Genomic DNA, 27,490 nt, shown 5'->3' on the forward strand with positions numbered 1-27,490 from the left:
GAAGGCCACTTTCACCTTAGCAGAGAGCTTTGGAACTGATGTCAGATGTGTAGATCACTGGTGGGATCAGACGTTAGCTGAGAACAACTCGACAATCAGATGGGGGTGTGGAGCCCTCTGCCCAAGGTGCAGAAGAGTGGAGGCAGGAAACCCCCCCCCCCCCCATTTATAAGGCAGCTGAATGAGTGGCAGCGGAGCTGAAATCTGTAGGAAATCAGACCAAGTGTTGAAAGTGAGATTAAAGGAAAGGGCGGCACAGTCGAGTTGCTGTCTTTCAGCGGTAAGAGTTGCTGCCTTATAGTGCCAGAGACCCAGGTTTGATCCTGACAACGAGGTACCATCTGTACAGAATTTGTGTGTTTTCCCTACGACTGCGAGGGTTTTCTCCAGGTGCTCACACACTCCAAAGAGGTACAGGTTTGTAGGTTAATTGGTTTTGGTAAAATTGTCCCTAGTGTGTAGATAGTGTTAGTCTACTGGGTGATCACTCGTCGGTGTGGACTCGGTTGGCTGAAGGGCCTGTTTACACTGTGTATCTCTAAAGTCTAAAGTAAAGTCTAAAGAAAGATTATTTCAGGTATATTATTATTAAACTATTTATTTCAGACTCAAGGTTCAGACAAGAGACGATATTACATAAAATATAGACATGATAGGCTGAATAGCCAGTTCCGCTGTTTGCCCAGTCCCTCCATTTCTCAGCATCTTCCCCCTCCCCCCCTTTCCTCTTCCATGTCTTTTACTTCCTATGATTCTACAAAAGCTTTGTATCCATCGCTACTTACCAGAAATATTTCCTTGAAACCGCTAAAGAGTTCCCGTAAAACCTTTCTCATTTGAGGAACCAGCTTGAATATTCGGAGTGGTCGCAGGCACCTCAGCATCATCAGCATCTGTGCTCCCGACTGAGCAGGGACCGTGAGTGGCATCCAGCACAGGAAGATCAGGCTTTGCTGGTGGACATAAGAGAGGCAAGGTTAACGAGGACGGATCTCCTTCCCAGAAGGACACAAACATGACCACAACCCAGCGGCTCTGAGCACCAAATCTTAGATGGGTCCGGTCTAACTGTTTCCCTTGAAGCTCCTCAACAGCAGCACCACAAACCACATCCTTCTCATGGTTTACACAGAAGACGCCACAGAAAAAGAGGCCAGTCAGCCCAACTAGCCCTTGCTCCACTCAAGCCCCCTCCTGTCATTTAGACTTTAGACTTCAGAGATACAGTGCGGAAACAGGCCCTTCGGCCAACCGAGTCCGTGCCGACCAGCAGTCACCCCATACACAAGCAGTATGGTTCACACTAGGGGCAATCTACAATTTTTACACAATTCACAATTTTTTCCTGAAGCCAATTAACCTACAATCATGTACCTCTTTGGCGTGTGGAAAAAAACCAGAGCAGGCGGAGAAAACCCATGTGGTCACAGGGAGAATGTGCAAAATCCGTACAGACAGCAACCATAGTCAGGATCGAACCTGGGTCTCTGGCGCTGTAAGGCCGCAATTCTACCGCTGTGCCACTGTGCACAACTCTACAGCTGCCCCACTGTGCCAGCCTGCACAACCCTACCACTACCCCAATGCCATTCTTCATCTAAATCCACCAGCGTGACCCTCTATTTTCTAGGAAACTTACCCAGCCTCTCAGTAAACCCATCATTCATCTCATCCTCTCGCCGTTTTGTCTGAAGTCCCAATTGGATTTCTTGGTGACGATATTATATTTGCAGAGATGCTGGGGAGAAACAGGCCAATTGTCCCCATTGCTTCCTGCCCCAAGTTCCCCCATTCTCCCTACTCCCCTGGAGAAAAAAGGTTCTCCTGAATTCCCAATTTTATCTTTTATTGATGGCCGGGCAAGTTTTAGGCTGCTCCGTGAACCCTTTCATAATCTTAAAAGCTTCAGTCAGAGAATGCCTCAGCCCATTTCCCAGAGTTTGTGGGCAGTGGGATAATCATCCTTCTAGTGGTCCCTGTTCTCGCTACTGTTGGGGCTGAACATCAGTTTGTTCAGACCAACGATCCTAGAGCGGAGCTTTGGTCCAGACTTGGTCGTTAGAACCCCTCAGTGTTGGTATCGTCCCCATGAGTCTTCCTTTTCTCTTTTTCACCTTTTACCAGCCTTTCCATGTCTTAAATATAACTATCAGTGCTTTGGACAGCTTGCTGAGTCTGGACCAATTTGAGACGTCCTTCATTTTTGCCCATTTAATTTTGGTATTATTTAGGGCTGATATTTTTTTCTGTTGGGAACTTCGATAGTGTTAAATGTGTAACCTGAAAGCTTACAAGGTAAATAAAGATGTCCATCACTCCTCCAAAATCCTTGATGACAGCTGTGGGAGTGAAGAATAACCCGTCCGCCAGGATTTTTAGATTCAGCTCGATGCTCATGAATATCACGAACACGTACTCTGCAATCTGAAGACACAGATGCATCAGTAATTGGATACATGCGCCAAAGCGAACACAAATCAAAATGCCTCCAACAGCTCCTGTCAGTAAACCGGAGGATGCAGCTCTTAAGAAAGCTGGCTCAACATGCAGGAGGTGAGCGGGTGAGGAGATTTGATTTTCAGGACGTGCAGTGAGGTGCTGTGATCTGCAAACCCTTTGCACTAATGGGTGGTGGAAACAGATTCACCAGGAACTTCAGCAATGGAAAGACTCAGAGACGTGGGGAAGGAGCAGTGAGAAGAACTGATGGGAACATCTTTCAAAGTGCTAGTATGGACTGAGTGGCTTCTTTTTGATGAAATAAAAATTTAAAGCCAGACCAGGTACAATTCAAATTTAATGCAGTTAGAATGGAAACTGGAGTTTCGAAATGTATTGACTTATAGAGTCATAGATTCATTCAGCCCACCATGTCCATGCTGACCATCAAGTATCGTTCAAAAACTGATTCCAATTACCAGCACATATATTTATACAAAATATAAAAGGATGGGACAACTATTGATCACAATTGTCTAGGGCATGCTTGTCCAGTTCCCATGTAGCACCAAGATTCAACTGATTCTAAGAACACTTCTGATAATTGAATCTTAGTTCCAGTGGAATAATGATTCATGAATGTTCTCCTTTCCTCTATTCTCCGTTTGATTCTCCAGGAGCTCGGGAAACTAAACCCAGCATCAGAGGCGAGGAAAGGGGCCATTTCATTGGCCAGCAGAGTGGCAGTGGGACGGACACAGGAGTGAGTGTTATTGGCCAGCAGAGAAGGAGGTAGGGCAGGGAGGGAACGTGATGTGTTTTTGAAGACAGACACAAAATGCTGGAGTAACTCAATGGGACAGGCAGCATCTCAGGAGAGAAGGAATGGGTGACGTTTTTCGGGTTTAGACCCTTCTTCAGACTGAGAGTCAGGGAAGAGGGAGACTAGAGATATGGGAGGGTAAGGTATGAAAAAGACAGATCAAAGCAGACAATGTTCAAGGAAATATAGAATGGTTCATTGTTAGCTGAGGAGAAGCAGTAGGGTTGGGTGGGAGCGGCAGGGAGGGGACATGGTGTGTTATTGGTCAGCAGGGGTGGGTGGGAGGGCAAGGTAGTGAGAGAGCTATGCTATTGGCCAGCATTGTTGAGAGATGGTGTACACCAATCCAACTAGGCAACTTAAATATGTGTTCAAACCATGTGAAAAAGTTCAAAGGAGTGATGTTAACAACTTGTGAAGTCCTCATCCTCTCAACCAACCAGCTCACGTGGCATTGACTTGACTGTTGGGGCGGGGACAACTGCAGCACTGATAAGGTCTGTGGTAATCCTCACAACAAGTCCTGTGACCAATTCATAGCCATGTGAGTGCCAATGTCGGTCAGTCATTAGGAAGAGGGAGTGGGAATGGAGCTGTCCTTGTGAGTATAGTTTAGTTTACAGATACAGTAAGGAAACGGTCCCTTGAGTCTGTGCCGACTGGCGACCCCTGTACACTAGCATCATCCGACACACTAAGGACAGGGTACTGATGGTGGATGATCAGCCATGTTCACATTGAATGACGGTGCTGGCTCGAAGGGCCAGATGACCTACGCCTGCACCTATTGTCTATTGACAATTTACAATTTTTACTGAAGCCAATAAACCTGGGCCTCATAGGTGTGTAGGAAGAAACCAGAGTCTCAGGGAGAATGTACAAACCACATTTAGACAGCATCTGCAGTAAGGATCGAATCCGGGTCTCTGGCGCTGTGAGGCAGCAACTCTACCGCTGCGCCACCGTGCCGCCACATGAGTTGTTGGATTCTGTGGGCAGGGTGGTTTTGGTTTGGTTTGGAAGCTCGTTGACAATTTCAGAAGCAGAGAATGCAACCAAGCAATGTGATGTCTGGAGTCACATGGAGCCACACCAGGGAAGGATGGCAAGTTACTTCATTGCAAAACAATCTAGTGAAGCATGGTCACCCTACTTGATATTGAATATCAAATGTATTCAAGACCAATTTAAATTCCCTCTCTTCTATGGTGGGGTGTGTTTCTAGATTACTGGACATCTATAAAAAACATCTCTACCTTAATACTGCACAGTATCTCGTCTGCGCCATTGCCTACACATACAAGTGGCAGCAATGAATTTGGGGGAACTACATTAACATTATGAGTGACAATGAGGCAGTAGGCACTGTCTTTAGTAACCCCTACATTCACCTCTCTCTCCACCCCTCCCCCACCCTAATCATACACCAGTTCCACTGTTTGCATCCATATATCCCTTCGCTATCACCTCCTCCACGGCCAACAATGGACCATTGTGGGCTCCATCTTTCCTTGGTTATCGCTGCCAGCTCCGATTTGTTCTGAACCTTTTCATGCCTCTAGTTTCCCTTCTCCCTGACTCTCAGTCTGAAGAAGGGTTTTGACCCAAAACGTCACATATTCCTTTACTCCAGAGATGCACCCTGACCCACTAAGTATCTCCGGCATTTTGTGTCTATCTTGGGTCGATAGCCAGGTTGCCGCTGATAATAGGCAACAATAGGTTCCCACAGGATAATTCGGACAGGAGGCAGGAATCGACGCAAGCTCTGTTCAATATTTTGTGGTTATTGATTGGAAAATCATAAGTAGATCATTTGCAAATTCCTACATGCCCTGCAGGTGAGAACAGTGTGCACAATGAACATTGTGCTTGATGTAAAACAACTCTAATTACACAATTTGGAGAAGGAGAGACATACATTTGCAATGTAGTTTTCAAAAGTGGAGTCACTGTTATAAGAAACACAGCAGCCAATTTACATACAGCAAGCTCCTGCAAACAGCCGTGTGAAGTCACTACACAATCTGCTTCAATGTTGACAGAAAGATGAATATTGGCTGGGGGACTTATTGCTTCCTTATTTATTCATCCATTGGCAATGCCAGCATTTATTGTCTACCCTTTATTGCCCCTGAACCGAGGAGGTAGTTAAGAGTGGAAACACAAGAGTGTGTAGATGCTGGAATCTGGAGCAAAAAAAGAGGAACTCAATAGGTCAGGCAGCATCTGTGGAGGGAGATGGCAGGGGCCGTCACAAATATTGGTGGTCTGGATCATATGTACGCCAGGCCGTGTAAAGATTGCAGATTTCTGCTCCAAAGGGGTGTTAGTAAACCAGGTGGATTTTTACATATTTGAAACAAAGAAACAGAAAAAATAGGTGCAGGAGTAGGCCATTCAGCCCTTCAAGCCAGCACCGCCATTCAATATGATCATGGCTGATCATCGAAAATCAGTACCCCGTTCCTGCTTTGTCTCCATATCCCTTGATTCCTTTAGTTCTAAATCTAACTCTCTCTTGAAAACTTTCTTCATCTCAGTCCTAAATGGCCTATCCATTATTCTTGAACTGTGACCCCTGGTTCTCGACTCCCCCGCACATCATTGCAGTAGTTTCATCAATGTAACTTTTGAGATGTGAGTGTTTTCATTTCCAGATTCATTTAATTATTTGAATTTGTATTCCTCACCTGCTGTGGTGGGATTTGAACTCATGCCATTAGATCAATAGTTATAAACTCTGGCTGCAAGTCCATTTAATTAGATGTGACACTATTGATCCTTCATGCTACTGGATCCATTGCATACAATGGGCAGGACCATTGGAGATTGGGTTTAACATTGCATCTGACAGGTGGCATCACTGACAATGTAACACTCCCTCAGGACTAGACCATCAGCCTGGATTTTTATGTACTCAGGTCTCCGCGGAACATCAAAACAAAACTGGAAAACGGATGCAAATCGTTAGAAACACACTAGGGTCAGGCAGAGAGAGAGAAAAACAAAGTTAATGTTTCTGGTTGGAGAACTGTCATCAGAGCTGCGAAGTGAGACTGTTGACCACTGGTCCATGACTGTAGGATGTTCAAATTTCATTTCATTTTGAAAAATGAAATAAAACAGATTCTACTTGATACAGCATGGAAACAGGCTCTTCGGCCCAATTTGCCCACACCGGTCAACATGTCCCAGCTATACTAATCCCACCTGCCTGCATTTGGTCCATATCCCTCCAAACCTGTCCTATCGATGTACTTGGCTAACTGTTTCCTAAATGTTGGGATAATCCCAGCCTCACCTACCTCCTCCGGCAGCTTGTTCCATATACCCACCACCCTTTATGTGAAAAAGTTATCCCTCAGATTCCTATTAAATAATTCCCCCTTTATCTTAAACCTTTACCCTCTGGTCCCTGATTTATCTTCTCCGGGAAAGAGACTCCCTGCATTTACCCGATCTATTCCTCTCATGATTTTATACACCTCTATAAGATCATCCCTCATCCTCCTGCTCTCCAAGGAATAGAGTCCCAGCCTACTCAAACACCCCCTGCAGCTCAGACCCTCTAGTCCTGGCAATATCCTCATAAATCTTCTCTGTAGCCTTTGCAGCTTGACCATATCTTTCCTGTAACATGGTGCCCAGTACTGAGCACAATATTCTGAATGCAGCCTCACTAACGTCTTATACAACTGCGACACAACTTCCCAACTTCTATACTCAATGCTCTCTGATGAAAGCCAATGTGCCAAAAGCATCTTTGACCACCCTATCTACCTGTGATTCCACCTTCAAGGAACCATGCACCTGTACTCCTAGGTCCCTCTGCTCTACAACACTGCCTAGAGGCCGACCTTTCAGTGTAGGTCCTGCCCATGTTAGACTTCCCAAAATGCAACACCTCACATTTCTCTACATTAAATTCCATCAATCATTCCTCAGCCCACCTGGCCAATCGATCAAGATCCTGCTGCAATTTTTCACAACCATCTTCACTAACTGCAAAACCACTCACTTTTATATCACCAGCAAACTTGCTAATTTTGCCATGTGTGTTCTCATCCAAATTATTGATATAGATGACAAACAGTAACGGGCCCAGCACCGAACCCTTAGGTACACCACTAGTCACAGGCCTCCAGTCCGAGAAGCAACCTTCCAGAAATCACCCTCTGCATCCTTCTATGAAGCCAATTTTCCATCCATTCAGCTATCTCTCCTTTGATCCCATGCAATCTAACCTTCCAGAATAGCCTACCATGCGGAACTTTGTCAAATGCTTTACTGAAGACCATATATATATATCTGCAGCTCTGCCCTCATCGACCTTTTGGGTCAAGTCTTAAAAAAACTTAATCAGATTTGTGGGACAATACCTCCCACGTCCAAAACCATGCTGACTATCCCTAATCAGGGTCAGAAGAAGGGTTTCGATCCAAAACATCGCCTATTTCCTTCGCTCCATAGATGCTGCCTCACCCGCTGAGTTTCTCCAGCATTTTTGTCTACCTTAGGTTTTCCAGCATCTGCAATTCCTTCTTAATCAGCTGTTGTCCGCCTAAATACCTGTATATCCTTTCCCTCAGAATGCTCTCTAGTAACTTTCCGACTATAGATGTTAAGCTCACTGGCCTATAGTTTCCAGCATTTTCCCTGCAGCCCTTCTTGAATAGACATTTGCCACCCTCCAGTCTTCCGGCACTTGTATTTAAAGACGACTAATAAATTTCAACCAGGGCTCCCGCAATTTCCTCTCTAGTTTCCCTCAATGTCCTCGGATATATCTGATCAAGCCCAGGAGATTTGTCGACCTTCATACATATTAGTATATTCAGCACCTCTTCTATCGTAACACTGTCTGCTCTCAGGACACTTCCATTAACTGCTTCAAGTTCCTCTGTTCTGCTGGGTAAATACAGAGGAGAAATACTCAATGAAGACCTTGCCCAGCTCCTGTGGCTCCACACAGAGGTGACCGATTTGATTCCTGAAGGGTTCCACTCTCTCTCTAGTTACCCTTTTCCCCCTTATGTATTTATAAAATCTCTTTATAAGGCAGGAATGGGGTACTGATTGGGGATGATCAGCCATGATCACATTGAATGGTGGTGTAGGCTTGAAGGGCTGAATGGCCTTACTCCTGCACCTATTGTTTATTGTCTTGGGATTGTCCTTAATGCTATCTGCCAGAGCTATCTCCTGGCCCCTTTTTGCCCTTCAGATTTCCTTTTTTTGTTTACTCCTCAGTTCCTGAAACTCCTCAAGGGGTGCATTTGATCCCAGCTACCTATATCTGTCCATGCGTCCTTCTTATTCTTGACCAATGCCTCAATTTCCCTCGTTAGCCAAACTTCCTTATGTTTGCCTGCCTTGCCCTTCACTCTAATATATACTGTACCTTTGCAGAATTATTTTCCTATTATAACTTGATATTAATGCTTGCCCTACATATTGTATCATATACTGATAAATAAGGGTGTGAGGAGAATATTTCTCAATTGAAAAAGCATCATCAGGTGTAACTTTACCTGCAAGGTTGGTGTGAACATGACTGTTGTAAATGGCGTTTCAAACATCATTGATATGCAGGAGCAGATGGTTACTGCGATCATTACCCAGTCCAGGTAGGTGACCAGTCCAAGAAGATCACTAGCAGACAGCATAAGGAAACAGTTACATTGTGAAGGACACACATCAACTAGTGGAGAGCACTAACTGTGGCTACTTATAAAGGGGTAGTTGAGAAGTTCATTTAAAGAGTGATCTGGAGGTGTTCGCTGAAATGGCAGCGAGGACAGATTAGTTTTAGTTTGAGAAACAGTGTGTAAACAGGCCCTTCGGCCCACCGTGTCTGCGCTGACCAGCAATCACCCGTACACTAGTTCTATCACACTCACATTTCTTTGTATTAAATTCCATCAACCATTCCTCAGCCCACCTGGCCAATACACACTACGCACAATTTACAGAAGCCAATTAACCTACAAACCAGCACATCTTTGGAGTGTGGGAGGAAACCAAAGCACCTGGAGAAAACCCACGCGGTCGCAAAGAGAACGTACAAACTCCGTAGAGCGAGCACCCGTCGTCAGGATTGAATCCGGGTCTCTGGCGCTGTAAAGCAGCAAATGTGCCGCTGTGCCGCTCAATAGGGAATTATTGGTACTTGAAAAGGAGATGTTTGCACAGACTGGGAATAATTGGAGAGCACTTTCAAAGAGCTGGCACCACTGTGATGTGTCAAATAGTTTGTTATATGCTGTGAGTTTCTGTGAATGGGAAAAGTTAGTAGCTTCCAATTCCTGGGCATTAACATCTCATACGATCTGTCCTGAGCTCAGCACGTAGATACATACATGAAGAAAGTACTCCAGCACCCCTACTTTCTTAGAAGTTGAAGGAGATTCGAAATGTCACTGAATACTAACAAACTTCTACAACTGCACAGTAGGTTGGATCTTGACTGGTTGCATCACAGCCTTTTATGGCAATTCCAACAGGAAGAGAATGCAAGAGGCTGCACAGAGGGCTGGACAGAGCCCATTGAAATTTACTAAGACAACTTACTTGGATAATTTCAACTGTAGAAACTTACAAAATTCTTAAGGGGTTGGACAGGCTAGATGCAGGAAGATTGTTCCCGATGTTGGGGAAGTCCAGAACAAGGGGGGGGTCACAGTTTAAGGATAAGAGGGAAGCCTTTTAGGACCAAGATGAGAAAATCATTTTTTACACAGAGAGTGGTGAATCTGTGGAATTCTCTGCCACAGAAGGTAGTTGAGGCCAGTTCATTGGCTATATTTAAGAGGGAGTTAGATGTGGCCCTTGTGGCTAAAGGGATCAGGGGGTATGGAGAGAAGGCATGGATGGGATACTGAGTTGGATGATCAGCCATGATCATATCGAATGGCAGTGCAGGCTCGAAGGGCCGAATGGCCTACTCCTGCACCTATTTTCTATGTTTCTATGTAAGGAATACAGATGTCGCTTCAAGTCAAAGATCCTCTGTACAGGTAACATGGTCATAAGATCTATTGGTCACTCTTCTTATCAGATGCAATTCAAGAAGGCAGCATCTATCATTAAGGACCCCCACCAACGGGGTCATGCCCTCTCGTCGATGCTATCATGGGGCAGGAAGCCTTTAGTCTCACACTCTTAGTTTCAGGAACAACTACTTTCCTACAACCATCAAGGTCTAGAACCAACCTGCAAATCTCTAGGCCAACGTCAGAAGTGGAACAACCAACCATCACTTGCACTGACATGGACCTGTTTCTAAATGTGCTTTTGCACTAATCTCGTGTTTTTGCACGAATGTTCTTGTTTTGCACAGTATTTTTCTTTTCACTGTCTTGTATAATTTATATTCTGTGTGCTGCCTGTGTACCTATGATGCTACTGGCATTTGAGGCTTTTGGATAGGGAAATGGATATGCAAGGAATGGAGGGATATGGATTATACACAGGCAGAATAGAGGATGTCATGGTATCGTGCTCAGCACAGCCATTGTGGGGCGAAGGGCCTGTTCTTGTTCTGTACTTTTGTATGTTCTAGGCAAGCTGTTCATTATACCTGTACCTCACTGCACTTGTGCCTCATCCCACTTGTGCATATTGCAATAAATTCTACTTGCCTTGAATGCACCTATTGTCTATTATAAACTTTGTCCTTAGGGCAAATAGTGATTGTAGTTTCGCTATTTAATAATCTGGTACATTAGTACGCAAAAGGTGTATTGGAACAGAGAACTCGGAAAGGAACAGCACAGTCATTGCGGGCCGAATTACACTGAATTATACCTAGAAGTTACAGAATTCAGTGCGGTGGAAAGAATGCAGCAGGTGAGACACAAAACACACAGAACATTTATTAATATGACAAATTACTATGAAAGCTTCACCTTACAGGAATGCAGATGTTGGTTCAGGTCAAAGATCAGATCAGTTACTACAGATAATATGGTAATAAGATCTAATGGTCACTCTTCTTACTAGATGTAAATAAAAATGCAATTATGCGCACAGAAATGGAAGGCCAGAAAGCCGTACTTACTACAGCTGATGGTATTTGGTGTTCTTAACTGCTCCTGTGATTGGATCGATTTTTGATCTAAAAGATAAAACTCCGGTTGAGAGGCACAGTATAAACAGGCAGTGGCACCAGTACTAACATCCCAGTGAGCTCTGGGCCGATGCGCTAAGGCCATGAGAAAATCTTCAATTACAAGATCATATGAAAGAGAAAAGGTGAGGAGAGAGAGTAGCTGGAGAGGAGAGGGCATTGGGGTGGAATGAACTGAGAGAGGGTGGAGGAGGGAGGAGAGGAGAATGCTGGGTGGATTAGGGAGAGAGGAGGCCGTGGGGGTAGATTGGATAAGGGGAATTAGGGGAAGGGGAGAGATGGGTGGTAGGTGAGGGGTCAGGGTGCAAGAGAGGGAGAGGAGGGTGAGAGGAGAAAAGAGCAAGAGAGTGAGAGGAAGGCAAGAGGAGGGGAGAGGGCAACAGGAGGGGGTCGAAAGGAGGGCGAGAGGAGAGTAAAAGATCAGGAGGAGTGTGGTGGGCGAGGGGTTAGAGATAGACTTACGCATTGAATCGTGCCCTCACCACCACACGGCAGAATGTTCTAAACCGGTGCTCTCGCCCAACTATAAAGAGAGGTTTGTCAAAATAAGGATGATTTTCACGTAATTCTTCCTCTTGGACCTTGCTGAAAAAGAAAAAATTTTTTTTTTCATTAAGTGAAATGTGAGGAGACTTTGAAAACATTCACAGGGAAATCCAAAGTTACCGTTTCATTTCAGCTTGTTGTTTTTTCTCTTGTATCATCTTTATTTCACTGTCTTCTCGCTGAGCATTCCGGTACCGAACTGTGCTGGAATGCTACACGGGGAAAGAAAGAGAGAGACTTTAAAGGGCCTGTCCCACTTAGGCGACTTTTTAGGCGAGTGCAGGAGACTCTGCGCTCGCCTCATGATCGCTTCATGATCGCCACATGTTCGCTGGTGGTCTCTGGTGAGTCTCCTTCATGGTCGAGAGGAGTTCCCGTATTCCGGGAACAAGTCGCGGCCTCAGTAGGGTCGCAGCAAAATTTTCAACATGTTGAACATTTTTCTGTGACCAAATATGGGTCGCCGTGGAGAAAATCGATACTTTTGTAGTCGCCTGTGCAGTGGTAGTGGGGTCACCATGTAATTGTAGGTAGTTGAGGTAGCCGTAGGTAGTTTTAGTTAATTTCCTTTGCTGACCAGGCATTTTCTTTGGCTCATTGGGGGAAAAAAACGTAAGCACGAGTTTTCAGAACCAAGGAAAACCGACCGGTAATGTTAAATGCCCGCTAAACCTCACAGCTGTGCATCTCTGACTTATTAAAAGTTGTCTGGCTTCTTAAAAGTGTCTCCACTCCTTCTACCCCCCCCGCTTTATTAAAGGACTTACCGTCCACTGTGCTAGTCGTCTTTAACCTTCCTGTTCATCGCGATGTGTATCACCTTGGCTTTGCACCATACATGATCACAATTGCACCATCCACAGTGTAGATACATGATAAAGGGAATAACATTCAGTGCAAGATAAAGTCCAATTAAAGGTAGTCCGAGGGTCTCCAATGAGGTAGATAGTAGCTCAAGACCACCCTCTAAGTTAATTAATAAACCAGTAACAAAAGCACAACCAAGATGTCAGGTGTCAGGGGATATGGGGAGAAGGCAGGAGAATGGGGGTTGAGAGGGAAAAATAGATCGGCCATGAATAAATGGCAGAGTAGACTTGATGGGCCGAGTGGCCTAATACTGCTCCTATTATTTATGAACTTTTCAATCAGTGGCCCCAATGCTTGTATATTGGTGCACATCTTTCCACTATTTGCAGTGGGACGAGATACGCTTTCTATGGTTAAAGTTTCAAACGTGCTTTGGGCTGATGCAGTGCAAGGTGGTAACAGAGAGAAAAAAGTGTATCCTTCAGCTTCTGAGGTGCAATGAAGACTCAAGAGACTGCAGGTGCTGGTATCTGAGCAGCCGAGATGCAAGGATTGCAAAATGAGCAAAGGGCAGTGCTGAGAGAGGAATTGTGGATGAAAGTGGATGGAAAAATACCGCAGAAATTGAGATAGAGACTGAAAGAAAAGCATTTAAGAAAATTAATGTGAAATTAAATCAAATAAATCTCCTGCCATAATTAAAGAACTGAAGGAATGAGATTTTGAATGGTTGAAGTTAATTTTCAATGTCGTCTAGAGCATTGGCCAATAATTAATGCTTACCACAGTATTAAGATATTAGGGAGTATAATAAGCTACTATTAATGGTATCTGGGATGCCTGGGATGGCAGGACTTTCATATGAAGAAAGACTGGATAGACTCAGCGTGTACTCGCTAGAATTTAGAAGATTGAGGGGGGATCTTATAGAAACTTACAAAATTCTTAAGGGGTTGGACAGGCTAGATGCAGGAAGATTGTTCCCGATGTTGGGGAAGTCCAGAACAAGGGGTCACAGTTTACGGATAAGGGCGAAGTCTTTTAGGACCGAGATGAGAAAAACATTTTTCACACAGTGGTGAATCTGTGGAATTCTCTGCCACAGAAGGTAGTTAAGGCCAGTTCATTGGCTATATTTAAGAGGGAGTTAGATGTGGCCCTTGTGGCTATAGGGATCAGGGGTATGGAGAGAAGGCAGGTACAGGATACTGAGTTGGATGATCAGCCATGATCATATTGAGTGGCGGTGCAGGCTCGAAGGGCCGAATGGCCTACTCCTGCATCTATTTTCTGTTTCTATGTTTCTAATGAAGGAGTGCTCTGAAACAGACAGGCCATAATGTTTACATTTAGTTCAGTCTTTGTCTACAGGAACAGTCCAGGAACCTCACTGTATTTATTACTTCGAATGATGGAGAGAAGAAGCAGGCATCAAGTTATTGGTCACAAAATGTAGAAACAAAGAACTGCAGTTGCAGTTATACCAAAGATAGACACAATGTGTTGGAGTAACTCAGCTGGTCAGTAACCTTGGTTTTACTTGGGTAGCTTACAACCCCATGGTAGAAACATTGAAATCTCTAGTTTTAAGTAACTTACACCCCCCCCCCCCCCCTTTCCTCCTACCTAGTCGTTGACCAGTTCCACTGTTCTCCACATTGTTTCTCTTGAGATCACACCTTCCTTAGCCTACTAGGACCTGAGGTCATTTGTGGCTGGCCCTGGTCTTTTCTCATCTCCAGCTCTTCGCCTCCCAACCCCTTACTTTCAGTCTGAGGAATGCACCCGACCTGAAACGTCACCCATTCTTTTTTTCGAGCAATGCTGCTTGACCCACTGAGTTACTCCTGCACGTTGAAGGTATTGTTCAAGGTATTCAAGGTATTGTTCACGATGCTCAATGCAAGTTTGCACTGACCGCCTCCTGTATAGTACACTCAGGCTCAGTATTTCTCTGCTGTTGCCAGTATTTTCTCAGTATTTACTTCCGTTCAGTTCAGTTCATTGTCGCATGTACCCAGGTACAGTGAAGAGCTGTTGTGGCGTGCGAACCCAGTCTGGTCTACCTGCTGTCTCACTGACTCACTCTAACAATAGCAAGGAACAAGTGCTGTCTACGCTCTGTGGATTGAGTTAGTTCATGTTCACCCACATCTTGTGACAGCGTTTCCAGTGATTTGCCTCTGCTGATTCTTTGAGAACTCGACCCATGACGGAGGGACCTAGAAAAAAGGGAAACAATGCTCAAAGAACTGGGTTCAAACATCTTCCATCATCCATATAAGGCCAGAAGTAAAAAATACAGAAATTATGATTAATCACAATTTTTAACATTTAACTGCAGCTTCCTAACATTGTGGGAACTGCTGCACAGTCCAACAAATGCTTTAAAATAATTATTTTAAAGAAGGAAACAGGGAATAAGCTCTGGTGTCAAGGGCTAGGAAGTGTCAGTGTTGTCATTGTAGGGGGGAATTTTGTGCTATAGCCGTACCCTGTATCTGTCTTTACTCAGATAGACACAGACACAAAATAAAACAGCTTTGTAGATCAGTGATCAACCCAAAATGTTTAACGATGCACACTGTTAAGGTGTTGAATGGACCAACTTGTTCGATAGACTCACCCACTGATCTACGAAGCTGTTTAATTTTGTGTCTGTGCCCATCTGAGTAAAGCCAGATACAGGGTATGGGTAAAGCACAAAACTCCCTCCTACATCATCAATGCCCATCCTCATTTTATTTATGAATGAATGAATATGTTTATTGGCCAAGTATTCACATACAAGGAGTTTGCCTTGGTGCTCCGCCCACAAATGACAACATGACATACAGTGACAGTTAGGAATGACACGTTAAAGATTAAACATTATTGATTAAACATGTGAATTAAATAAAATACCAGAGCAAAAGGAGGCTACAGATTTTTGGTTATTGAGTAGAGCTGCTACTCGTGGAAAGAAGCTGTTTTTATGTCTGGCTGTGGCAACTTTGACAGTCCAGAGTCACCTTCCAGAGGGAAGTGATTCAAAGAGTTTGTGGATAGGGTGAGAGGGGTCAGAGATGATCTTGCCCGCTTGCTTCCTGGCCTTTGCAGTGTAGAGTTCATCAATGGAGGGAAGGTTGCAGCCAATAACCTTCTCAGCTGATCGGACGATTCGCTGTAGCCTCTGGATGTCGTGCTTGGTGGCTGAGCCAAACCAGACCACAATGGAGAAGGTGAGGACAGACTCTACGATGGGCGTATAGAATTGGACCATCATTGCCTGTGGCAGATTGTGCTTCCTCAGCTGCCGCAGGAAGTACATCCTCTTCTTGTGCCTTTTATTATTCTTTCTGTTCATCACAGCTCAACAGGTGCAGAGGGTGAACTTCAGATTTTGTGCCGACATTTTTTAAGCATCACCTTGTGTACACCTTATAGGGAATTATACTGATTGTAAGGCCATTTGGCCCCTCTGTTCTACACTGGGATTCCTACTTCACACCATTCTTTCATCCATGCCATCTTCCCCCAACATCATCTCTCCCTTGTATATTTACCCAGCTTCACCCGAAAACCCATCCTTGCTTTTCCCAGAGGACATGCATTTCACGTTCCCCCTACTCACTTTCTCCTGAATTCCAGATTTAGATTGTGAGTGAAGCTGAGGATACCAAGCTTGCTGTGCCGACCAGTAACCCAAGCAGGTTTAAAACTTCCATTAATAAACATGACAACCAATTTTTTAGGATTTGCATTCCCTGGCAGGCAATTAACCATTGGCCAAATATCAGTGAGAAATGTCACTGAGGTACACCTGATGCTTTGCAAGTGCAAGGTTTGTCTGCGCTATTACCTGCGTTCCTGACGGATGTGGTGCTGCACACTTAAAATAGATCGTTCCTTTGCAGGTTGTCCCTCGAAGGATCCTCCTAACAGACGCTGGCGAGTGCAGATGCTGCAGAAACAGGCAGAAATCAACAGGTAGTTTTACTTTGAATTAAACATCAATTAAACTTTTTATCTTGACACTACTTTTCTCGGAGGTACAGTTATCCCAGGTGCAGTTTATAAAATCGTATCAGCACACACCTTCTTCAAAAAGCATTCACAATCCTCCAAGTTTCGAGCCAAACCTGCTTGACTGCAAAGTCTGTCACGAACCAGTGTCGTTGGGCAGTATTCAAAAACAACCCACTCCTTGAAGCATTTAATCTGGAAAGTTTGTAGACTTAAAAGCCAATTAGCTTTAAAGAGTTTTTCAGTAAAGAAAGTTAATTTGCATTGGCAAATTGCAATGAACAAAACTACTTTCTTGATAGGTTTGGTCACAGCTCCCAGCTACATTGTTAACAATTTGCAGGGAACGCCTTCCTAAAAGAACCTTATGTTCTAGATGCCCCCTAAATGATTAGGAATGAGTGAAAACACAGCTACGAGAGCTGGTTGGTAGGCCCGTTTGATCGCGAGACCTGATTTTGAGACGAATTCTTGTAAAATATGCCCAAAAGGTTGGGGAAACTCAAGGCGCCCAGAACACAGTGACCTCAGCAAAATCATAGCAAAAGGGAGCCGCTCACTGGCGATTGCTAGAGTTCCATTGTGTGAGGGATGACAGTCCGGCAAGTGCCAAGTAATTTCCAAAAGTAGGCACTACAGTTCAGAGTGAAATATTAATCTTCCTTATTATTTAATAAATATATTGCTGTTGGAATGAAATCAGTTATTGATGTGCCTACCAGTAATGACTGGGCAAACTGTGTACTGATTTGACTCCTCATTGAATAACTGCAGTGTTTTCAAGCTTCATGTGTTAAACCTCCCCAATGACTGCAGTGACAACTCTCACTTCACCTTTGTCCCTCCCTCCTGCGGTTGGGTACGCGACTGATTTTTGGCCACAACGGGTCAAAAATCTTACGCATTCTGGCTGAAAGCTCAACCAGACGAGTAACAGGAGGAGGCCTTTCAGCCCCTTCAGTCCAACCCACCATCCAACTGGAATACGAGTGAAATTGTGCTCACGTTTGGCCTGGGTTTCTTTGGAGGATGGCCTTTTCACAGATCTCCCCACCCACATAGAAGTTGGGGCTGAGATGTCAATCTACCCAGGCCTCTGCACCACCCCTAGATTCAGCACCAACTCCAACAGTGAAAGGTAACTGTCCTGTGCAGAGGTATCACTGCACTCAGTGGAAAATAAGTGCAGGTCGGCAGTGAGTTTATTTTACTTTATCTTAATTAATTTTGATTGTTCCAGAAACGGAGAAGGTATTTGGAATCAAATATATAATTTAAACATTTTTCTAATTGAGTTAAGACAATTTTTAAATAGGGGCCATATAACAGAGAAACAGTCCTTCAGTCCACCGTTTATGCCAACCATCGGTAGCACCCAATTTTATTTTAATCCTATTTTATCCTTCCCACATTCCTATCAATTCCCCCTACTTATCTTGTACCAATCATTCAAACACAAGAGGAACTTAAGTGCCTGTCCCACCAGCATGCGATTGCATGCGTCTAGCGCGACCAAACGTGGTGGCTTGAGGTGTATGGCCTCGCAGGCCATTGCCGCGTGGGATTTTTGGACAGTGTCAGTTTTTCGGAGCCCCGCGCGATGTCGGGACCAGCCCCGCACAACTCCATACGGCTCCGGTGATCGAAGTGGGACCGGCCCCGCGAGGCCGTACGGTCGTTAGGTCGCGCACGCCGCATGCAGTCGCATGCTGGTGGGACAGGCCCTTTACAGTGGCAAATTAACCGAGAAATCCTGCATGTCTTTGGGATGGAGGAAGAAACTAGAGCACCCAGGAGAAACCCATGTTGTCACAAGGGGTATATGCAAACTCTACACAGCGAGCACCCGAGGTCAGGATTGAACCTGGGTCACTGGAGATGTGAGGCAGCAGCTCCACCAGCTTCCCCAACATGCCTCCCAATGTCTCTGATTGTTACCCTTTCTCCACCAAAGATAAACACTGAAAGGTGGTACCAGAATTATAACAATGGGTGAATGTCTTTGAACACATAGGCAGAAATTACAAAGCATGGCTAAGTTACTCCTCAGCATAAAGATCCTTACCGGAAGATTTTATTTACCGCATTTTCCTTTTCAAGAAGGTTTCGCGCTCGGATGCTGGAAACTGATCTGCGCAACTGAAAGGGATCAACAATAGGAGAGGGAGGTTAAATCAGGAGACTGGAAATTAGGAAGCCCACCCAGTCACAGAGAGAACATGTAAACTCCAGACAGCACCCGGGGTCCTGATTGAACCCGGGATGCTGGATCAGCAAGGCAGCAGCTCTACTGAAAGTGGCAAAAGTATTAAAGAAGGCATATGGTATGCATGTCTTCATAAGTTGGTGTATTGGGTATAAGAGTCAGGAAGTCGTGATCCAGCGTTATAGAACTTGGTTAGCCTGCATTTGCAGTATTGCGGGCAGTTCTGGTTGCTCCATTCCCCGAAAGGATACGGAGGCTTTGGAAGAGGTGCAGAGGAGGTTGCCAGAGTAATGCAAGGATTATGGGGTATTAACTACATGGAGTGGTTGGACAGACTTGAATTGTTTTCTCAGGAATGCCGGAGGTTACAGTCAGACATGATAGAAGTATATAACATTATGGGAGGCATACATAGGGTGGACAAAACGTGTAGGAAGGAAGTGCAGATACTGGTTTACACTGAAGATAGGCAGAGAAAGCTGAACTCAGTCGGTCAGGCAACATCTTTGGAGAAAAGGAACAGGTGATGTTTTGGGGTCGAGACCTTAAGACTGAGAGTCAGGGGAAAGGGAAACAGTGATATAGAAAGTAAATGGAACAAATGAATGAAAGATATGCAAAAAGCAACAATGATTAAGGGAAGGTGGAGCTCACAATGGTTCATTGTTGGCTATGGGGTAGGTGATAATGAATTATACAGACAGTGAAACTCAACAGGACAGCAATGAAACTAGTACAACTGTATGAAGGTACACAAAAAAGCTGGAGAAACTCAGCGGGTGCAGCAGCATCTATGGAGCGAAGGAAATAGGCAACATTTGGGGCCGAAACCCTTCTTCAGACTGATCGGGGGTGGGGGGGGCGGGGACAAGAAAGGAAAAAGGAGGAGGAGCCCGAAGGCTGGGGGATGGGAGGAGACAGCAGGGGGACTGAGGAAGGGGAGGAGATAGCAAGGACTAACAAAATTGGGAGAATTCAATGTTCATGCCCCCAGGATGCAGACTCCCCAAGCGGAATATGAGGTGCTGTTCCTCCAGTTTCCGGTGCTGCTCGCTGTGGCCATGGAGGAGACCCAGGACAGAGAGGTCAGAGACGGAGTGGGAGGGGGAGTTGAAGTGCTGAGCCACCGGGAGGTCAGCTTGGTTATTGCGGACCGAGCGGAGGTGTTTGGCGAAACGATCGCCCAACCTCCGCTTGGTCTCACCGATATAGATCTGCTGACATCTAGAGGAGCGGATGCAGTAGATGAGGTTGGAGGAGATGCAGGTAAACCTCTGTCGCACCTGGAACGACTGCTTGGGTCCTTGAACGGAGTCGAGGGGGGAGGTAAAGGGACAAGTGTTGCATCTCTTGCGGTTGCAAGGGAAAGTGCCCGGGGAGGGGGTGGTACGAGAGGGAAGGGAAGAATTGACAAGGGAGTTATGGAGGGAGCGGTCTTTGCGGAAGGCAGATATGGGGGGAGATGGGAAGATGTGGCGAGTGGTGGGGACACGTTGGAGGTGGCGAAACTGATGGAGGATTACTTTTTGTATGTGACGGCTGGTGGGGTGAAAGGTGAGGACTAGGGGGACTCTGCCCTTGTTGCGAGTGGGGGGATGGGGAGAGAGAGCAGTGTTGCGGGGTATGGAAGAGACCCTGGTGCGAGCCTCATCTATGGTGGAGGAGGGGAACCCCCGTTCCCTGAATAATGAGGACATTTCAGATGTCCTGGTGTGGAACGCCTCATCCGTGGAGCAGATGCGGCGTAGACGGAGGAATTGGGAGTAGGGGATGGAGTCCTTACAGGAAGCAGGGTGGGAAGAAGTGTAGTCCAGATAGCCATGGGAGTCAGTAGGTTTATAGTGGATGTCGGTCAGAAGTCTATCACCTGCAATGGAGATAGTGAGGTCAAGGAATGGTAGGGAAGTGTCGGAAATGGTCCAGGTGTATTTGAGTGCCGGAGGGAAGTTAGACACTTCCGACACTTCCCTACCATTCCTTGACCTCACTATCTCCATCGCAGGTGATAGACTTCTGACCGACATCCACTATAAACCTACTGACTCCCATGGCTATCTGGACTACACTTCTTCCCACCCTGCTTCCTGTAAGGACTCCATCCCCTACTCCCAATTCCTCCGTCTACGCGATCGTTTCGCCGAACACCTCCGCTCGGTCCGCAATAACCAAGCTGACCTCCCGGTGGCTCAGCACCGGAAATTGGAGGAACAGCACCTCATATTCCGCTTGGGGAGTGCATCCTGGGGGCATGAACATCGAATTCTCCCAATTTTGTTAGTCCTTGCTATCTCCTCCCCTTCCTCAGTCCCCATGCTGTCTCCTCCCATCCCCCAGCCTTCGGGCTCCTCCTCCTTTTTCCTTTCTTGTCCCCGCCCCCCCCCACCCCCGATCAGTCTGAAGAAGGGTTTCGGCCCGAAACGTTGCCTATTTCCTTCGCTCCATAGATGCTGCTGCACCCGCTGAGTTTCTCCAGCTTTTTTGTGTACCTTCGATTTTCCAGCATCTGCAGTTCCTTCTTAAACACAACTGTATGAATGTTGATTTCTCTAACTTTAAGTAATCCTTGCATCCCCTCTCTTTCCATCCCTCCCCCACCCCAGTTGTCATACTAGTTTCACTGTCAGGATCTTTTTCTCATGAGGAAATATCAAATACTAGAGGGCATAGCATTAAGGTGAGATGGGGGAAAAGGTTTAAGGAGATGTGCCGGGCAAGTTTTTTTTACACAGATGGTGGTGAGTGCTTGAAACGTGCTACCGGGGGTGATGATCGATGCAGAATGGATAAAGGCATTGAAGAGACTTTGGGATAGGCATATGGATGTGCAGAGAATGGACGGATATGGATTATGTGTAGGGAGGGAGATAAGAGTCGATCTTGGCATCATTTTCAGCACAGACATCGTCAGCCGAAGGTAGACACAAAATGCTGGAGTAACTCAGTGGGCTCGGCAGTATCTCTGGAGAAAATGGATAGCTGATGTTTCAGGTCGGGACCCTTCTTCAGACTGATATGAAGGGTCTGTTCTTGTGCTGTACAATGAACGTCGTCTTGTACTCGCTAGAATTTAGAAGATTGAGCGGGGATCTTATAGAAACTTACAAAATTCTTAAGGGGTTGGACAGGCTAGATGCAGGAAGATTATTCCCAATGTTGGGGAAGTCCAGAACTAGGGGTCACAGTTTAAGAATAAGAGGGACATCTTTTAGGACCGAGATGAGAAAATCATTTTTTACACAGAGAGTGGTGAATCTGTGGAATTTTCTGGCACAGAATGTAGTTGAGGCCAGTTCATTGGCTATATTTAAGAGGGAGTTAGATGTGGCCCTTGTGGCTAAAGGGATCAGGTGGTATAGAGAGAAGGCAGGGATGGGATACTGAGTCAGATGATCAGCCATGATCATATTGAATGGCGGTGCAGGCTCGAAGGGCCGAATGGACCACTCCTGCACATATTTTCTATGTTTCTATGTTACGATCTGAACCACTGTAGCACCCACTGGAGTACTGCATTTTCAGAAGTGCTGAGTTGAGGTGAGCCATTAAAGTTACCTGTCAGCCTGCTTGTGGGATCAACAAGGTTTCACTGAATCTACTTTGAAGAGAAACCAAGCTTAGGAGCAATCCCTGATGTGCTGCTGAAGTAGTTGTCCCACAGGCAACAGAAACAGGTCACCTGTTCCCTTAATGTACTACAGCTTGAGCAGTCTAGCTGCATGCAAATTAACTGTGGCCTTCCTGCACTGGGACGTTTCATTGGCTGTGAAGTGATTAAATAAGTTCTCCGGCTGTGAGAGGAGTTACGGCACTTTATCAAACTTACACATTTCCCAAGATACCAAATTTATATAAAAATCAATCACTGCAATATTGTCTGCAATAAACACTGCCTGCACTTTCTGGCCAATTTTTGCAGAATTCCACCTTGTTTTTACAGAGGACGATCATTTCTAACTCTCTTACCTTTTGATCAATGTACTTGTTATCCTCAATATAGGACCTCTTGGAATGGTCACATGACGATGACCCTGATGGTAGTCGGCGGAGCAGACAGCTTGTGTCCTGTTGTTGACGATCAATAAACTGCTTCATAAAGCTTTCCCTGAACACGAAACACTGGTAAAAAGCTAGATCACAACGGTGCAATGTGCCCGAACCACCACACAATTTACAACAAAGAATTATGTGCAATTCTTAAAGGACTGGACACACTCGTTCATCAACACCAACCTGATTCTGGGAACTGAGAAGTCTGAGGGCAGTTTGGATATTTTCACCATCTGTGGCCTGTTTGGAAACTTTTCAAAGATTCGGAGTCGAAGAGGGAGCTTCTCTTTGGTATCAGCGTTGGCTTCACTCTGTTTAATCTGAAATTAAAATAACACATTGATCAGTAATCATTAATAAATCTTAAGATGTTCCTGATTATAAATAGGATGGGGATAAAATGGACTCCGGGGAGTAAAAGGCTACAGTGAAACAAATTGGTGAAGAAGCGAGCTCTGAGAAGAGGTAGAGGGGTTTAGGGGAGGGGGAGTTCCAAAACTCGGGGCCCAGGCAGCAGAAGGCACAATGCCAGTGCATTACATCCCAGCCCATTCTCTCGCTCAGTTTTCAGTCGTAGAGTGATACAGTACGGAAACAGGTCCTTCATGCCAACCAAGATGTCCCATTCTAAGATACTCCCATTATCCCACATTTGTCCTATATCCCTTTAAATCTCAGAGGCACTAATGTTTTATTGTCGTATGTCCTGAAACGGAACAATGAAATTCTTACTTGCAGCAGCACAACAAATATGCAAACATAGCCCAGGTCGCCTGTGAGGCCCGGGACTAGCTGCAGTTCCCAGGTCGCCTGCTCCGGGACCAGCTGCAGTTCCCAGGTCGCCTGCTCCGGGACCAGCTGCAGTTCCCAGGTCGCCTGCTCCGGGGAGAGAGCGTGGGGGAGAGAGAGGGGGGAGAGAGAGGGGGGCAGAGAAGGGGGGACAGAGAAGGGGGGACAGAGAAGGGGGGACAGAGAAGGGGGGACAGAGAAGGGGTGACAGAGAAGGGGGGACAGAGAAGGGGGGACAGAGAAGGGGGGACAGAGAAGGGGGGACAGAGAAGGGGGGACAGAGAAGGGGGGGACAGAGAGGGGAGGATAGAGAGGGGAGAGAGGGGGGGGAGAGGAGGACTGGGATGGAGAGGGGGGAGAGGAGGAGGAGGGGGCAGGGGGAGGGGGAGGGGGGGAGGAGGGGAGGAGGAGAGGAGGGAGGAGGAGGAGGAGGGGGGGGGGGAGGAGGCAGAGGGGGGGAGGGGGGGAGGGGAGGGGGGCGGGTGGCCCCGGGCAGCAGCAGCAGCGGCTGGGTGAGGTCACTCGCAGAGCGTGGAACACAGCGTGAGACCCATTGTGACGTCATCACGTCATCAGCCAAGGCCGCTCGGATTTATTTTCTAAGTTATTCCAGATTTTTAAACATTTTAATTAATAACTTGAGAAATAATGCATTAAATTTTCAGATGAGGCGATTTTTGACTTCACGGTATAAATCTCTATCAGAATATGTAAAAATTTCACTGTTACCGTATTGTTTTTTTGAGAAGATGTGATCACACACACAAACAAATAAATAAATACACACCCACACACATCCAAGATCAGAGTTTTATAGTTATAAAAAAGGATAAGAATATATATGGTATACATATATTACATACACACACACACATATATATATTTAAACAAACACACAAATACTTAAACTCTCAAACACACAGTCACACTGGTGTCAAGGGAAATATTGAGGTCAAATGAACATTTCCCTGTTATGATAACATTGCCAACTTTGCTCCAATTTTCAAGGACTAATTGCAAACCAATTAAGTAAATTCATCCATCAGGTTGTTAGAAAAAGCTGCAAATCGTCCCAATGAGCAACTAATATAACCCTGAACCATCATTCAGATGAAAAATTTGAAAGCTTCTTCAATCACCATTAAACTGAGCAATCAAACTTAACACCTTTGACACTGATTGTGAGAATGGCTGGTCGGTCGATCTTTGTCAATTGTCAATCAACGGGTTCTGGATTTGAGTCTCGCTCCAGGGATTTGAGCATAATGATGCAGCTTTGCACAGGAAGGTTCCCTATTGGTCTCACTGACCTACCAAGGTGACGAGCAGTTACTCCACCAGTTTCCTCCCACATCCCAAAGATGTGGGTTAAACGGCTAAGGTAAACCACCTCTTATTGCAGTTAAGTGTTAAATGTGTCAAACAAGAACAGTTAATAGGCATGTGTGGCAGGATGTGGTGTTCAGGGACATGGGATTGCCCTGCTGCGAGCTACCAAGAACCCAATGAGCAGAATAGCCTGAATCTCTCCAACCCTCTGGCGACTCTGTATGCTTCCATTTCTAGCCGAGATCAACCCTGTTTCTGTGGTTTTACACTGGTAGACTTCCATTGACTCCATCTACACTTCATGCTGCCTTGGCAAAGCCATCAGCATAATCAAGGGCCAGTCTCACCCCAATCACTCCCTCTTGGATGGGACGTGGATAGAAAATTGGTTGGCAGACAGGAAACAAAGAGTAGGGATTAACGGGTCCCTTTCAGAATGGCAGGCAGTGACTAGTGGGGTACCGCAAGGCTCGGTGCTGGGAACGCAGCTATTTACATATACATCAATGATTTTGACGAAGGGATTCAAAGTAACATTAGCAAATTTGCAGATGACACAAAGCTGGGTGGCAGCGTGAACTGTGAGGAGGATGCTATGAGAATGCAGGGTGACTTGGACAGGTTGGGGAGTGGGCAGACGTATGGCAGATGGAGTTTAATGTGGATAAATGTGAGGTTATCCACTTTGGTATCAAAAACAGGAAGGCAGATTACTATCTAAATGGCGTCAAGTTGGGAAAAAGAGAAGTACAACGGGATCTGGGGGGGTCCTTGTTCATCAGTCTATAAAAGTAAACATGCAGGTACAGCAGGCAGTGAAGAAAGCTAATGGCATGTTGGCCTTTATAACAAGAGGAGTCGAGTATAGGAGCAAAGAGGTCCTTCTGCAGTTGTACAGGGCCCTATTGAGACCACACCTGGAGTATTGTGTGCAGTTTTGGTCCCCTAATTTGAGGAAGGACACTCTTGCTATTGAGGGAGTGCAGCGTAGGTTTACAAGGTTAATTCCCGGGATGATGGGACTGTCATAAGCTGAGAGAATGGAACGGCTGGGCCTGTACACTCTGGAGTTTAGAAGGATGAGAGGGCATCTTATTGAAACATATAAGATTGTTAAGGGTTTGGACACGATAGAGGCAGGAAACATGTTCCCGATGTTGGGGGAGTCCAGAACCAGGGGCCACAGTTTAAGAATAAGGAGTAAGCCATTTAGAACAGAGATGAAAACACTTTTTCTCACAGAGAGTGGTGAGTCTGTGGAATTCTCTGCCTCAGAGGGCAGTGGAGGCCAGTTCTCTGGGTACTTTCAAGGGAGAGCTAGATAGGGCTCTTAAAGATAGCGGAGTCATGGGGATATGGGGAGAAGGCAGAAATGGGGTACTGATTGGGGATGATCAGCCATGATCACATTGAATGGCGGTGCTGGCTCAAAGGGCCGAATGGCCTACACCTGCACCTATTGTCTCTTCTCCCCTCCCCCAACAGGCAAGAGGTACAGAAGTGTGAAGACGAATTCATCCACATTTACGGACAGTTTCTTTCCAGCTGTTATCAGGTAACTGAACCATCCTATCACCAGCTAGAGAGTGTTCCTGACCTCACATCTACCTTATTGGAGCCCTTCGTACTATTTTTAATCTGACTTTATTTTGCACTAAACATTATACCCTGTATCTGCACACTGTGGATGTCTCGACTGTAATCATGTACAGTCTTTTTGCTGATTGGATAGCACGCAACAAAAAGCTTTTCACTGTACCTCAGTACACAAGACAATAACGAGCTAAACTAATCCAAACCAGGATCCGAGCTCTGGGATTCACTCCAAACCTTGCACCTCCTATCTTTAAAGACATTCCTCAAAATCTACCCAATGGCCTACTTGGAATTATCAAGTAGCTGAAGAGAAGCAAATTCATTGGAGAAGCAATCACACTTCATGCTGTCAATGTCTCCCACGTACTGCTGATTCTTCAACCGATGGCCACTAGAATCGATAGCCTTGCTGGGTGCAAATTGGCCGCCCTGGTTCGCTCCAACAACCCTGGCTTTCAGCCACGATTGCAATGAACGAGAGCCCCTTTACTACAACTCAAAGGCGCTACAGAAAAGCAAGGCAGCCTTTCTTTTACCATCAGGTGTTTATCACTTCTTCACCAAATGAGAATGTATCCGGCTGTGTAGATTGCAGTGAGATTAATTTGAGGCAGAGGATTACAGGGTATCATTTGTGATTAATGAGTCATGTTGTCGGCACAGGCTCTGCACTTCCTGCTGTGTGTACATCATCATTCACTGCGGAGTTCCCCATGGAGAGCGAGGGGGGGGGGGGGGACTGAGGGAGGGAGTGACAGAAGGAGGGAGT

General features: G+C 45.7%; 1 protein-coding gene across 2 annotated transcripts in view; it reads right to left on the reverse strand.

Annotated features, from left to right (window-relative positions):
• The window catches only part of nalcn (sodium leak channel, non-selective), a 183,908-nt gene that overhangs the window by 65,981 nt on the left and 90,437 nt on the right, over positions 1 to 27,490 (reverse strand). For both annotated transcript variants that reach the window (XM_033023102.1, XM_033023101.1), the window contains exons 16-26: positions 23,191 to 23,327; positions 22,924 to 23,062; positions 18,820 to 18,893; positions 16,591 to 16,692; positions 14,902 to 14,971; positions 12,060 to 12,151; positions 11,856 to 11,978; positions 11,325 to 11,381; positions 8,797 to 8,917; positions 2,293 to 2,424; positions 786 to 953 (exon numbers count right to left, since the gene is read on the reverse strand). In XM_033023102.1, the coding sequence (XP_032878993.1) occupies positions 786 to 953; positions 2,293 to 2,424; positions 8,797 to 8,917; positions 11,325 to 11,381; positions 11,856 to 11,978; positions 12,060 to 12,151; positions 14,902 to 14,971; positions 16,591 to 16,692; positions 18,820 to 18,893; positions 22,924 to 23,062; positions 23,191 to 23,327 (1,215 nt within the window). The remainder of the gene's footprint in view (positions 1 to 785; positions 954 to 2,292; positions 2,425 to 8,796; positions 8,918 to 11,324; positions 11,382 to 11,855; positions 11,979 to 12,059; positions 12,152 to 14,901; positions 14,972 to 16,590; positions 16,693 to 18,819; positions 18,894 to 22,923; positions 23,063 to 23,190; positions 23,328 to 27,490) is intronic.

This window comes from Amblyraja radiata, chromosome 6 (assembly GCF_010909765.2).
Source record: "Amblyraja radiata isolate CabotCenter1 chromosome 6, sAmbRad1.1.pri, whole genome shotgun sequence".
NCBI lineage: Eukaryota > Metazoa > Chordata > Chondrichthyes > Rajiformes > Rajidae > Amblyraja > Amblyraja radiata.